Below are 14,841 nucleotides of genomic sequence, written 5' to 3'. Positions count from 1 at the left end.
GCCTTAGTAGCTTTCCTTCTTCTTTAACAGTACATGTATCCTTTAATATCTTAATTTTTTTAATAGTAATTAAAAAAATAAATAATGAATGTACATTGCAAAAGTGCTTAGAATAGCACCCTCATTCATTTTACATTCACTTATTTTTAAGGTTTACTTATCCTTTAAGTCAGTGGGCCAACTAAATTCTCAATGTTAATGGATAATATTGACTAAGAAACCTTTCCTTGGTCAAAAGGTGCAGTTGCTTTCTAATGAAAGTAGAAATCCTGAGTGGAAACGGGCTGAAACCAGTCAGCTTTTATTTCTTCTTATTTCTTCCCCATATAGGTCTGACCATTGCCAAACGTATCCAGATATCAGATCTACCCCAGCTTGTGGCTGCTTTCCACAGTCTTGTGGGTCTGGCTGCCGTTCTCACCTGTGTAGCTGAATACATGATTGAATATCCACACTTTGCAACTGATCCCGCAGCAAATCTCACCAAGATTGTGGCTTATCTGGGTACCTATATTGGTGGCGTCACTTTCAGTGGCTCCCTTGTTGCTTATGGAAAACTGCAGGGTAAGTCACAGAGTGAATGCTCATTTGGCACAAAGTTATTTTGTACTAGAGAAATAGAATTTCTGACCCATACCATCTCAATCAGAAAAGAGGTGATTAGTGATGAGTGAATCTGTCCTGTTTTGCTTCCCCAAAAACTAGTGAAACTGCTAAAAAAAATTTTTTTGAAATGGCGAAAAAATTACCAAATGGTGAAAATTTTTCTCGCTACAGTTGAATTAAAGTCAGTGGGCTTTTTTCTTATGGCAGACTTTTGTCATAATGAATTAAAATCAATGGGCATTATTTCTCTGTGAATTTTTCCACAGCAAATTTTTACCGTTTTCGGAATTTCGAGAGCGAATTTGTGTCTGGCGAATAAACTCGCTCATCACTAGAGGTGACCTCAAATGCTATGGCTTGGAGCACTCCTTCCCAGACACACAATACAAAAGTACCCTCTTCCCTGTAGTTCGGGTGCTCTTACCATTATTTTTACTTATTTACATAGACAATTTAAAATAGCAATATATTGGAATATTGAAGGGACTTTCCAAATGTTTGAGCTTATATTTAAGCAGAACTGTGCATGCAATCTATTCCTAGAATGCTTTCATCTACAGCAGAATAGGAAAGAATAAATGTTTTACACACGCCACACATCTATCCAACTCCCTGGGAAACTTGATGGTTCAGTTCAGCTGTACCCGTGCCAACAATACTCCACCCTTTTATTTTCTAGCCTTGCCATACTACTGCATAACCTGGTTTTCTGGATTCTAAACTTTCACTTGTGGACAGATTTCCAAATAGTCCTTTAATAGAGAACATATCATCCCATTTCATTATCCAGGCATATTTATTGGGCGATTGCTATTTTGGAAAAGCTTTTTGTTTAACTCATTGTGAAACGTTCTTTGTAATTTATCATTATTGTCTTTTGGCTGCCCTTTCTAGCGGACCTATTGATACCTGGTAGTGTTTCTTGGCTTCGATTTAATTACTGGTTTTTAGGCATATCAATATTGTTTTGGGGTGATTATGACATTTTTCATCTAATAGGGAAGATAAAGTCTTAAAACATCTACCTTAGGATCTGCAAGGGTGCCGCATTTCAGAATTTTTATGGGAAATGCCTCTGTTGTTTTAACCTTCAACTAAACCCTCTGCCTTAGGAAGAGCAGGGCAGTTTTGGGGAATCAAGGTTGCAGTGGTTTGGGAGGGGGTCCTGTACATGGCCCCTTTTGTGACTTCATGTGTTTATTTCTCCTTCCGTCATTATGTCTTGGTGACTGTCTTAAAGGAACAGTTCAGTGTACAAATACAAACTAGGTAAATAGGCTGTGCAGAATAAAAAATTCTAATATAGTTAGCCAAAAATGTAATGTATAAAGGCTGTAGTAACTGGATGTGTAACATAATAGCCAGAACACTACTTCTTGCTTTTCAGCTCTCTGAGTTAGTCAGCGACTTGAAGGGGGGCCGCATGGGGCATAACTGTTCAGAGTTTGCAATCGATCTTCAGCATTCAGCTCAGATTCATAAGCCCATGTGCCCCCCTTAAGTCACTATTACTGCCTGGTAACCAATCAGTGGAAACCAAGAGAGCTGAAAAGCAGTAGCACGTCTTTTTAAATTTGCTTAGGAATCAGGTGATAAGATGCCTGTGTGACACAAATTTAAAAATTGAAGTAAAATCAAGTAGGTGTAAACTTAAAGGGGTTATTCACCTTCCAAACAGTTTTTTCAATTCAGTTGTTTTTAGATTGTTCCCCAGAAATAAAGACTGTTTTCAAATACTTTCCATTATTTATTTTCTACGTTTTTTCCAAAATCTAAGTGTAAAGTTGAATGTTTGTGTCTGTGGTGTTTGAGTCTGGCAGCTCAGTAATTCAGGCGCAGACTCTAAACTGTTACAATTTTGCAACATTTAGTTGATACATTTCTCAGCATATCATAGAGAAGAAAGGAATAAACAGCTTCAGGCAGTACTTAATAAACTGCAAGTGTTCATTTATTAGCAGTGTGCAACACTACATGTTTCGGGTACAAACCCTTTTTCAAGTGACACTTGAAAAAGGGTTTGTACCCGAAACATGTAGTGTTGCACACTGCTAATAAATGAACACTTGCAGTTTATTAAGTACTGCCTGAAGCTGTTTATTCCTTTCTTCTCTATGATATATGTACTTCGGGAGTGTGACACAGACTCCAGGGAATCTACAGCAGTACCTTTTAATGACCAGGACACACTGGAGCCAGCAATCCTCCTTCTTTACATTTCTCAGCAGCATCTCTGGAGTATTAGCAACAATTGTATCAAGTCTAACAGCTGCCTGTAATGAAACCCAGAGATTCTGCTCAGCAGGGACAAAGATAAGAAACGTATCAACTAAATGTATCAATTTATAACATTTTACAGGATCGGCGACCCCCCCTCCCAGAGCTGCTTCAGAAGGAGAGAAATAACAATTTACACTTCAATATTCGAAAAACCGTCACACATAGAAAATAGAAAGTCATTGGAAAAAGTCTTTATTTCTGGTGATCTATCTGAAACCAACTAGTTGTTTGAAGGTGAACAACCCCTTTAAAAGTGTGCAATAGTTCACATGGTAGATATTACTGACCCCAACAGCATATGATTCAGTACAGTACCTTTTATCTAGAATGCTCGGGGCCTGTGGTTTTCCGGATAACTCTTTATGTAATTTGGATCTTCATACCTTAAGTCTACTAGAAAATAATGTAAACATTAAATAAACCCAATATGCTGGTTTTGCTTCCAAGGATGGTTTCCCTCCCATCCTTGTTGGCCTTCCAGTTTTAAATTTTTTTGGGGGAAGATTCGGCAACGGAGTGACGTCACTTCCGGGCAATTATGACGTTGCTTCCAGTTTCGTAACCCTGCGGTCGCAAGGTTAGTTGGCCTATTACGGGTCGGGTAGCGGGAACATGCAGGTCAAATTGCGGGTACGAGTCGGGTACGGGTTTAAAAAAATGGACCCGCGCAGGACTCTACCCTGATGCTCTATTGATCTAAACCAACTGGTCCTTTTGCTTGTATCTGCACAGGTGTCCTTAACTCGGCTCCACTGCTGCTGCCTGGAAGACACATGCTAAATGCAGGCTTGTTAACCGCCAGTGTTGGAGGCATCATTCCGTACATGCTGGACCCAAGCTACACCACAGGAATCACATGCCTTGGATCAGTGTCTGCCCTTTCTGCTGTCATGGTAGGTTCAACATCTGCTCATTTATGCATAGTCCAAATTGTAATATGTGTTTATGATATGAAGCAAATAAGTTTGAAGCAAATTGTGTTGAAAATACATCCCAACAGATTCGCCAGATTTTGTGAAGAAGATGGGAGTGTGAACTCTGGATTGGCAGTTCTAGATGAGGCTGATCTCTTTAACAGCGGGGAGACCAGTTTCTCTAGTAGTGGTGGGGAGGAGAGCAGAGTCAGCCTAAGCAGATTGTGGTTGTAGGGGATTCAGTTATTAGGAAAGTGGATAGGGTAATCTGTGGTCCGGATCGCTACAACCGAACAGTATGCTGTCTACCTGGTGACAAGGTTCGGCATGTGGTTGATCGGGTAGACAATTAATTGGGTGGGGCTGGGCATGACCCAACTGTTTTAGTACATATTCGTACTAATGACAAAATAAATGGTAGATGGAAGACCTTAATCAGTGATTTCAAGGATCTAGGCTCTAAGATTAAGGAAAGGTCTTCCTATGTAATTTTTTCTGGAATTTTGCCTGTGCCACGTGCAAGTTTAGGAAGACAGCGGGACCTTAGGGAGTGACGGATTGCCCCTCAATGGAAGGGGTCCACTGTGCTAGGGGAAAGAATGGCTCAGAGGTTGGAGGAGTGTTTAAACTAGGCAAGGGTGAGAGAAAGAATTATGGGGAAGCTAGGGTAGACAGGGCAGTGGGGTTAGTAAGGGGTCATGGGGGAGGAGTAAGGGGGGCATACAGTTTACCAGCTAAGGCGGTCCCTCTGTTACAAGGAAAACAGACTAATATTAACGTAACATATAATTCTCCACTAAGTAATGCAAATTTCAAAAGTAAAAGTAGTAACCTCCGCTGTATGTTGGCAAATGCACAGAGTTTGTCAGGTTAAATGGGAGCCCTAGAATTAATTGCATGCTCTAAAAATTATGATATAATTGGTATCACTGAGACCTGGTAGGATGAAACGTGACTGGACTGTGAATTTAAATGGTTACACACTTTTTAGGAGGGACAGAGGGATTAAAAAGGGTGGAGGAGTGTGTTTGTATGTAAAGCCTGAATTAAAGAAATAACAATAGCTGGCACTGGTGAGGGTGTAGAATCCCTCTGGGTAGAGATTTCGACTGGGCAAAAGGTTACAATGAAAATTATCATTGGTGTATGTTATAAACCACCAGTGACGAGTATGAAGCCCAGCTACTCTTACAAATAGAAGCAGCTTCACAACTAGGTCAAGTTATTACTATGGGTGACTTAAATTATCCAGACAGGGGTTGCCAAGACAGAAAAAGCTAGTAGGTTTGTAAATTTGCTGAATGACAACTTTTTATTCCAGCTCGATCAAGAACCTACTAGTAAAAACTCTCTTTTGGACGTTGTAATAATTAACAATACTGAACTCATCTCTAACATTTGTGTGGGTGAGCATTTAGGGAATAGTGATCATAACATGGTCTCCTTTGAGATTCTGTTGCAGAAGCAATTCTATAAGGGAGTAACTAAAACACTAAATTTCAGACGTGCAAACTTTGACAGTATAAGGGCATCTCTGCAACATATTAATTGGGAAATGCTTTTCACAGGGTTAAACACAGAACAAAAATGGGAAGTCTTTAAAATGCTGCTTAATAAATATACATATCGATATATTCCCCTTGTAAGCAAGGAACGTCGTTGCAAAGCAAAACGTTTTTGGTTCAATAGAAGCGTTGGTGTTGAGGTGGGTAAGAAAAGACGTGCCTTTAAGGCTTTCAAGTTAGCTGGGACAACCGAATCATTTATAAGGTACAAGGAGGCCAATAAATCATGCAAAGAAGCTATAAGGCAAGCTAAAATTGATATGGAAAAGGATATTGCAGCAAGCAGTAAAAAGAATCCAAAATTAAATATTTATTTGTAAATAAAGTGAAGCAGGAAGGGGTGGGACCTTTAATATCAGAGGGGGGTCAGCTTGTTGATGAGAACAAAAAAAGCTCAGATTCTAAACTCGTATTTTTTGTCTGTCTACACAAATGAGGAACCAGAAGGTTTCCTTAATAGTCCCAATTCTAGTAATACAACTAATGATGCATGGTTCACACATGAGGAAATTCAAAAGAGACTAGAACATGTTAAGACAAACAAAGCAAGGGGGTCACCATCTTGTAACTTTGCTAAACATCTTTGCAAGACCATGTACATGCTCAGTGTGGTCTGGGCTGCTTCTTAAGGATTATCATAAATTATTAAAATGGAAAAAAGAAGTCAAATAATAACTGCCAGAAGCTGATACGGCAAGACTGATTAATAATCAGAATATGCAGACTGCACTGGGTTCTGTTTTGTCATGTAATCTAATGTGGATTTTATAGTTTTAGTTTTGTTTAATACAAACTTTCTCCAACTCTGCAGAACCAGTGGTTGCAGCAAAATAATCCTCCAAATAGAATCCCAGTTTATCTGTTTAAATCTGGCTCCATAATATTTGTCCCTGCAGCTGGAGTTGGAAACAGAGGATGTAAAGGCAAAAATAAAATCCCATTTTTACTTTAACTGAAAAAGAAACCTATCCCCAATAATAAATCTGTACTGTTTTTATAAGAAACCTGACTGTATGCAATGAAATTCCTCCTTCATTCACTTGCTCTTACTGCTGCGAATACGAACCTTTACTCGGTTGCAGGCTGCTCTATAGGGAAACAAACAAACAGCTGCTCAAGTTCATAGGAAGAAAGATGGGGGGCTCCCCCTGCTGTTTGAAAGTATAATTGTTTCCCTGCAGAGCAGTTAGGGACAGACTGAAGTTTCCTATGCGCAGCAGTCAGAACAAGTAAATGAAGAGGGAATTTCACTGCATACAGTCTGGTTTCTTATAAAAAACAGTGCACATTTTTTAATTAAAGTATATTGGAGATAGATTTATTTTCCATTAAAGAAATTGAAAATGGGAGTTAATTTTCTTTACATTCCCTTTAAGGAGACTCTAAATACAGTTACAGACAGTCATGTCTGTGATTGCCTATTTGTCATGGTATAAAATAAATCACATCTTTAGACCGTGTTATGGCCATTTGTGTAGTTTACCCTGCTGGAGAAAACACGATTGGCTTGTACAAATCTATAAGCGTGTAATGTTTAATATAGTGTCTGTAGGCTTTGTGATCCCATCTGGGTCTTATTTAGAGGCACTTGGCTAACCTCTGCATTTCTCAGTGCCCAACAGGCTGGTTATCTGGTGATAATTGCTGAGAAGTGTTTGGCAGAAGTCGATAAGCCTCCGCACTATTGCATGAGAAATGCACATTTACTTTAATAAACAAAGGATTTGTGATCAAAACTTCATGTTCATACATCCTGGACTATTTTTTTTATACTCTTTTTCTCTCTCTGCTTGGATACAACTCCAGACCTCTAACTGAGGACTTCTGTTATTTTTATTTTTAGCGAAAAAAAATCTGGTTTTCTGTACATTTTTTTTCTAGTTCCTTTGTCTCTTGCCTGTCTTTTGGCTCACACACAAGTTTTAGAATTCATTTGACAGAAGTATACTTGCCGGGGGTTTATACATTGGCTTACAACAATGATGCTTTTTAAGGGGATTCTGTCATGATTTTTATGATGTTTTTATTTCTAATTTACACTGTTTAAACTGCAAATAATTCACTCTACAATATAAAATTTCATTCCTGAGCCAGCAAGTGTATTTTTTTTTTTGTTTTAGTGTTAATATTGGTGTGTAGGCGCCGTCTCAGGTTATTTTTGCCTGGTCATGTGCTTTCCGAAAGAGGCAGCACTTTAGGATCAAACTGCTTTCTGGCAGTCGCAGTGGGACATGGATTTTTTACTATTAAGTGCTGTTCTTATATCTACCAGGGAGCTTTTATCTGGTTACCTTCCCGTTGTTTGGCTGCTGGGGGTTGGGAGGGGGTGATATCACTCCAGCTTGCAGTACAACAGTAAAGAGTGACTGAAGTTTATCAAAGCGCAAGTCACATGACTGGGGGCACCTGGGAAACTGACATGTCAATTTCTAAATTAAAATCTGTTTGCTCTTTTGAAAAATGGATTTTGGTGCAGAAGTCTGCTGGAGCAGCACTATAAACTGATGCATTTTGTAAAAAAATAAAAGTTTTCCCGTGACAGTATCCATTTAAATAACCGGTGCTGGGAAGTTGGTAAGCACGCCAGCCATTATGGGTACTTTCAGGACTTTGAGTTCTCGTCTTCAGTAACTCTCACTGCTCATTATAGTTATATGTGTATTTAAATGAACTTAATCCATATCCCATAACAGTGAAGTTATTTGATGTTAACATGTGTTACTGCTGAGACCTTTGATTAGTTCAGGAGCCGACGAGCCGCAGTTATGTTTCATATTTATCCTGTTTGTCCCACAGGGTGTCACCCTGACTGCCGCCATTGGAGGTGCCGACATGCCCGTCGTTATCACCGTCTTGAACAGCTACTCTGGGTGGGCTCTGTGCGCGGAAGGATTCCTGCTGAATAACAACTTGCTAACAATAGTCGGTGCTCTGATTGGTTCCTCCGGTGCCATCCTCTCCTACATCATGTGTGTGGTAAGACATTTCAGCAGATCATTTTTGTGAGGAAAAAGCTTTACTGGATTTTGGGTAAACGGAAGAAGCTTGTGGTTTGTTTTGGTCTCGTACTAAAACCATCAGCCAGCTATGTGATGACTCACCTTAAAAGGTCTGTTTTGTTTAAAAAGCCTACTTTATAGATCATTGTTTGTAGTGTCAGTATGATTGAATGAGTCAAGGAAAAACCGCCTATATATAACATAGTAAGTTAGGTTGAAAAAAGACACAGGTCCATCAAGTTCAACATTTTAACTCTATTTGAACCAGCCTAACTGCCAGTTGATCCAGAGGAAGGCAAAAAACCCCATTTGAAGCCTCTCCAATTTGCCTCAGAGGGGGAAAAATTCCTTCCTGACTCCAAAATGACTGGTCCCTGGATCAACTTATACTATGAGTTGTTTTTTTTATATTTAGGAATGTTTCTCTCTCCACACTGTGGATTAGTAAACAAACAACCCCTTAAAAAAAATCTGTCAATCAAAATATGACCCAGACCTCAGCATGAAGAGATTTTGTGGAGAGTGAGATACTGAAGAGTAGCTTGATTATTTCTTAATCTCTTAAAGGGGACCTGTCACCCTAAGAAATAATTTCAAATTCTTTTCTATCATGTTAGTTGAGCAAAATAAACTTTACTTACACTGTATTTATTATTTAACTTTTGTTTCCTTCTGTCTTGGAATTATACAATCACAGCAAGCAGGCAGCAGCCATTTTGTGGACACGGTTATTAAGGGAAATTGTGTATCACCCCGAAATCTTGTGTATGCACCAAAATGGGGGACCTAATGTCCATGTGCAGTGCCCTACACAATTATAGAGCCTGAGGGGGGAAGGGGGAATGTGGGGAGAGCAGTGACATGTAGGAAGTGCTGAATGGAAAGTGAAAGTAATTGACTGCCCCTCCTCTATGCCACGGGCATAGAGGCGGGGCAGGTAATGTTTGATTGACAGTTTAGATATGTAAACACCTTTATAACAGGTATGGATGTTTTAATGAAAACATTTTTGGGGGTTTCATATTTAATTTGCAAAGGACTTTTATTATGTAGCTTTTTATGTGTAGATGACAGGTCCACTTTAAGAAATACTAAGCTAATTTGGACCCAAACCCAAAAACCACAAATAATAAACAATGAAAACCAATAGCAAATTGTCTCAGAATATCCCTCAATACATCAGACAAAAAGTTAACGCAAGGTGAACAACGCCAATTTTCAAGGTAATGCATGTTTGGAGCACTAGTCTGTACACAAAGATGTTTTTGTCAATTAAAACGAACCACCTTTTGCTGTCAATATTAACAAACTGTGCGCAGGACAGCGGCACAAATTCAAGGCAGAATCTGTTCACAACTTAATTGAAGCTAGAGGAGCCATATTCATTCATGTTGCAGTTTTTACTTCAGTATTTCCTTTATATTACTCTCATGTATGCAAGCACCCTGCATGTTTATTGTGCCTAATTTCCAATTAATCTTTAGCCTTTTAGTTAACTTTTAGTATGTTATAGAATGGTCAGTTCTAAGCAAATTTTCAATTGGTCTTCATAGTTTTTTTTATATAGTTTTTGAATTACTTGCCTTCTTCTTCTGACTCTTTCTTCTTGACAGTTAGCTTTCAAATGGGGAGTCTCTGACCCCATCTAAAAAACAAATACTCTGTAAAGCTACAAATGTCATTTTATTGCTACTTTTTATTTCTCCTCTTTCTATTTAGACCCCTCCTATTCATATTCCTGTCTCTTGTTTAAATCAGTGCATGGTTGCTAGGGTAATTTGGACTCTAGCAACCAGATTGCTGAAATTGCAACCTGGAGAGCTGCTGAATAAAAAGATAACTAACTCATAAACCACAAATAATAATAAAAAAAAAAATGAAAACCAATTGCAAATTGTCTCTACATCAAAAGTTAGAAGTTAAAAGTTAACATTCCATTTAAAGTAGTGCTGTGCCTCTGATGATATTTCCGTATAAGATTAAAAAAAAAGGCAAGTAGTGGGAAAAATAGATAAAATTAAAGTTAAATGTTAACATTCCCCTTTAAAAGCTCACTTGACTTCTCCCGTCATGGGCAGTAAAAAAAACCCATTTAGAATCATTAGAATTTTGCAAAAGATTAATCTGATTAGGAACCAAAGAATTCCCTTTAGGACTTTTTTAAGGGTTTGAACATCTTTCCATATTGAATATATTAAGCATTCTCTGTATAAATTCTTTAGGTCTTTGCTGTCAAAAAGCAATAGGCATGTTGTTTAATGCTTGGCCAACATCTACTCATATCCCCTTGATACTTTAAGGTGAACGCAAAAAGCCAAAATGCAACTTTGTATTAATATTTCTATTCTTTATTCTAAAAGCACATGTTGCAACATTCAGGGAGACGAAACATTCCATCCTTGGACCAACTTGAAAGATGTATCATGTGTTTTAAAGAACTAGTGTCTGAGTGATCACGTTTTATCACAGTGATTATCAAACACGTGTTTTAGCAAGCCATCGCACCTCCAGGGTTAGTGGCGTTATCAGGTGGATTCATGTCTGTGATATTCATGATATAGAAACTGTGCAAATACCAACAAACTCAATACGATTGTTTTTATGAGTAATAGTGAAGGATGAAAAAATGGCTGCAAGTAAACACTATTTGGATGCCCATTGACTTTAACGCAAGTGTCAAAATTGACGCAATTGAGTTTCACGAACTTTTCGTGAATATTTAGCCGCTTCGTGGGGAATTTGCAAATTTTTCGGCAAATCTAAATTGGAAAAATTCGCCCATCGCTAATGAGTAACAGTGGATGCTTCTCTTACATCTCTACCTGTAGAATTTTGTGCCATGATTGCTATGGGTTAGTGAATTTATTCGCCAGCCATGGATTTGCGGTGTGTGAACTGTGGCGAAAACTCACAGTGGAATAATTAGCAGAGAAAAAACACCCATAAGAAAAAAACGCCCATTGACTTTAATGCATTAGGACAAAAAAGTTGCCATAAGAAAAATGCCCATTGACTTAAATGGCAGAGACACACGGTCAGATTCAGGGAAATTAGTTGCCCGGCGACAAATCCCCCCTTTCTTCAGGGACAAATAATCTTCCCGCTGGCGATTTTCATTCTAGCTGGCTGGAAGGCAGTTCGGTACAAAAAAGGTGCTTCATTGTCTTTGAAGAATATCTAGACCAGCTTTTTTATCTTGTAAAATGTCAGTTTAGACGCTCAGATTTGGGGGAGATTAGTCTCGCAGCGACAAATCTCTTCTTTGGGGTGACTAATCTCCCAAACTGCCTTCCCCCCGGCTAGAATGTAAATTGCCGGTGGGATGGCACTCGTTTCTGAAGTTGCCTCCCGAAAATTCGGGACGACTTTGGAAAACAAAGTGCTCTGAGCGCCATCCCACCGGCGATCTTCATTCTACCCGAGGGGAAGGCAGTTCGGGGAGATTACTCATCCCAAAGAAGAGGATATTTGTCGCCTGACGACTAATCTCCCCGAATCTGACCGTGTCTCTGCCCTAATGCATTATGAGTAAGAAAAATTGTCGCTATCATAAAAAAAAGTCTTGCGTAAAAACGCCCATTGACTTTAATGCGGTTCACAAATTTTTTTGCAGTTTCGCAATTTTTTTTGCAACTCCTGCATTAAGTAACATCCACTGGAACAATCTCTGTCTGTTGTTTTCCAACATGATGGATCCAGGGCCTGCACATAAATGCATTTCTATGGAGCAGTGGCAAGTTCAAGCTTCCTTGGAGGTCTCCTCTTAGCTCAAAACAAGGTTACAGATAGTTCCAAGCATATCTAAGGCAGAAAATGAGTTCTTACCCCAGATATCACCCTAACTAACATTCACTCGAGCTTTTAGGTGCATCTAGGAACGCAAATAGGCTTTCTCGTGAAATCTCACTGTAAGTCCGTACCTGTCTCATGTTTGTAGTGACAAGAATAACTTTTAGTATATTATAGAATGGCCAATTCTAAGCAACTTTTCATATAGAGGCCCATTTATCAAAGGTTGAATTTCGAATTCAATTGAATTCTTTTTTTTAATTCGAATATACTTACAATTCGACTGGGAAGATATTTAAGGAAAAATTTGAATGTCTAATATTCAGTCGAATGGTTCTAACCCGAAAATTCGAACAAATCGAGTTTTTCTCCCGAAAAAAAAAAAAATCTCGAATGTCAGGAAGGCTATTAAAGGAAAACTATACCCCCCAAACAATGTAGGTCTCTATTAAAATATACTGAGTAAAACAGCTCATATGTAAAATCCTGCTTCATGTAAATGAACCATTATCATAATAATATACTTTTCTAGTAGTATGTGCCATTGGGTAATCATAAATAGAAAATTGCCATTTTAAAAAATAAGGGCCGCCCCCTGAGATCGTAAGATTCACTGTGCACACATACAAACCACATGTAAGGTCACATGAGCCAATTAACAGACAGAGTTCTGCCTTTTGCTTCCTCACTTCTTCCTGTTACAGTTAGTGTTGTAGTATTTCTGGTCAGGTGATCTCTGAGGCAGCACAGATAGAGTCACGAAATGGTGGTTCAAGGCAAGAGATGTAAAAGGGCAATATTTATGTAAATATATATTCCAGTTTGGTAAGATTCTTTAATATGTCATTCAATTTGATATAAACTATCTGTTGCTTAAGTATTCATTTTGGGGGTATAGTTTTCCTTTAACATCTCCAAATGGCTCAACGGACTTCTGCCATTGACTTGTACATGAACTCGGCAGGTTTTAGGTGGCGAATATTCAAATTAGGACTCTTTCCATGGTCGAGGTTTGATAAATTTCACATTTGAATTTACATTCGATTAGGGGGTTTAAAGTTCAAATGTGTGGATTTTAACACTCGAAAATTAGAATTCAAATTTGAATTTATTATCTGACCCAGGGGCGTAACTATAGAGGAAGCAGACCCTGCGGTTGCAGGGGGGCCCAGGAGTGTAGGGGGCCCAGTGAGACCCTAATTAATTAGCAATTTTAATATATCTTGGTAAAATAGGCCAACGTATAAATATTTTGGGGCCCTAAATTGAATTTGCTATGGGGCCCAGTAACAACTAGTTACGCCACTGATCTGACCCTTAATCAATCTGCCACTTAGTCTTCTTTTTTTATTTATTTTATAATTTTTGAATTGTTTGCATTTTTCTCTTTCCAGCTTTCAAATGGGGCTTACTGACCCCATCTAAATAACTACTAAATAAATAACAAATGCTCTGTAAGGATACACATATGTTTTTTTTATTACTCGTCTTTCTATTCAGGCCTCTCCTATTCATATTCCAGTCTCTTATTCCAATCAATGCATGGTTGCTAGGGTAATATGAACCCTAGCAACCAGATTGCTGAAATTGCAAACTGGAAAAAAATCTAAATAATCACAAATGAAAAATTAAAACCAATTGCGAATTGTCTCAGAATATCACTCTTTACATCATACTAAAATTTAACGCAGCTTTCTGGTGGATTTTGTCTAGAATAATGAAAAACACAAGCATTTTCTGGTTGAAAACGACCCAGTGTTAACAGTGTAAGGATCTTATTCACTACACAGACTGGAAAGGTGCTGGCAGGATTGGCCTCGCTCTCAGCGAAAATGTGCTTCTCCATCACCCTCCAGGCTGATTCCCCACCACTGCTTCAGGCACCCCACGTATCCAGCCACACGTTTTGGGAGACCACTGCTATAATAAATAGATTTTGTTAGATACAGGGAGTTCTGGTTTAACAATCTTAAGGGAATTCAATAGTCATCCCTGTTAATGCAGGCCAAAAGTTTGCCAGGGAGCCATAGCAACAGTGCAGCAGTTAACTTTTACTAGACTTGTCAAAACTGACTGCTTTTTGGTTGTGATGGGTATAAGCAAACCTTGCCACATAACCCCTATCCCGCTAGACTGTTTCATTTTTTGTTTTCTTTCCACAGCGCTGTTATTAGAATTTGCAGACAAATTAAATTATTATCTGTCTGTGTATATGTAATTTTTTTTTTAAATTTTGTGTTTAAGGCCATGCAGCTAACATATTTAACATGCCAAAAATAAACTTCTCTGTTGGCTGTGGATATAAAAACAAGGACCTAATACTTGTCCTTAATAAAATGTTTGGTGCTGCAATGAAACACATCATTTCCACTCTGTAAGCAACTCTGCTGCTCAACATGATCAGTGGCAGCTAATCACTGGAAGCTGAGGAGGTGACAGTCCAAATATTTTGATGGCTAGAGCATTCCTCTATAAAAACAGGGCTTTTTTTCCTTACTAAGTACCCTGCATGCCCGGGAGACCTGCTTGTGGGGACTTCCAATGCTGCGTTTGGCGCTTGAGCAAGTGCCAGATAACCAAGTGCCAAATCTGTGTAAACGGACAGGTCAGTCTGGGGCAAGAGATGGCCACCATGAATTCCTAGTTATTTTGCAAATGTACAGTGATCTGTTAATTATGTGTTGCAGC

General features: G+C 38.7%; 1 protein-coding gene across 1 annotated transcript in view; it reads left to right on the top strand.

Annotated features, from left to right (window-relative positions):
* Positions 1-14,841, top strand: part of nnt.L (nicotinamide nucleotide transhydrogenase L homeolog) — an 83,027-nt gene that overhangs the window by 49,069 nt on the left and 19,117 nt on the right. The window contains 3 exon segments of the mRNA NM_001094235.1: positions 331-564; positions 3,619-3,779; positions 8,162-8,341. Of these exon segments, the coding sequence (NP_001087704.1) occupies positions 331-564; positions 3,619-3,779; positions 8,162-8,341 (575 nt within the window).

The sequence above is a fragment of the Xenopus laevis genome, chromosome 1L (genome assembly GCF_017654675.1).
Source record: "Xenopus laevis strain J_2021 chromosome 1L, Xenopus_laevis_v10.1, whole genome shotgun sequence".
NCBI classification, from domain to species: Eukaryota; Metazoa; Chordata; class Amphibia; order Anura; family Pipidae; genus Xenopus; species Xenopus laevis.
The sequence above is the reverse complement of the archived record's forward strand: the minus strand, read 5'-3'. Positions and strand labels throughout refer to the sequence as shown.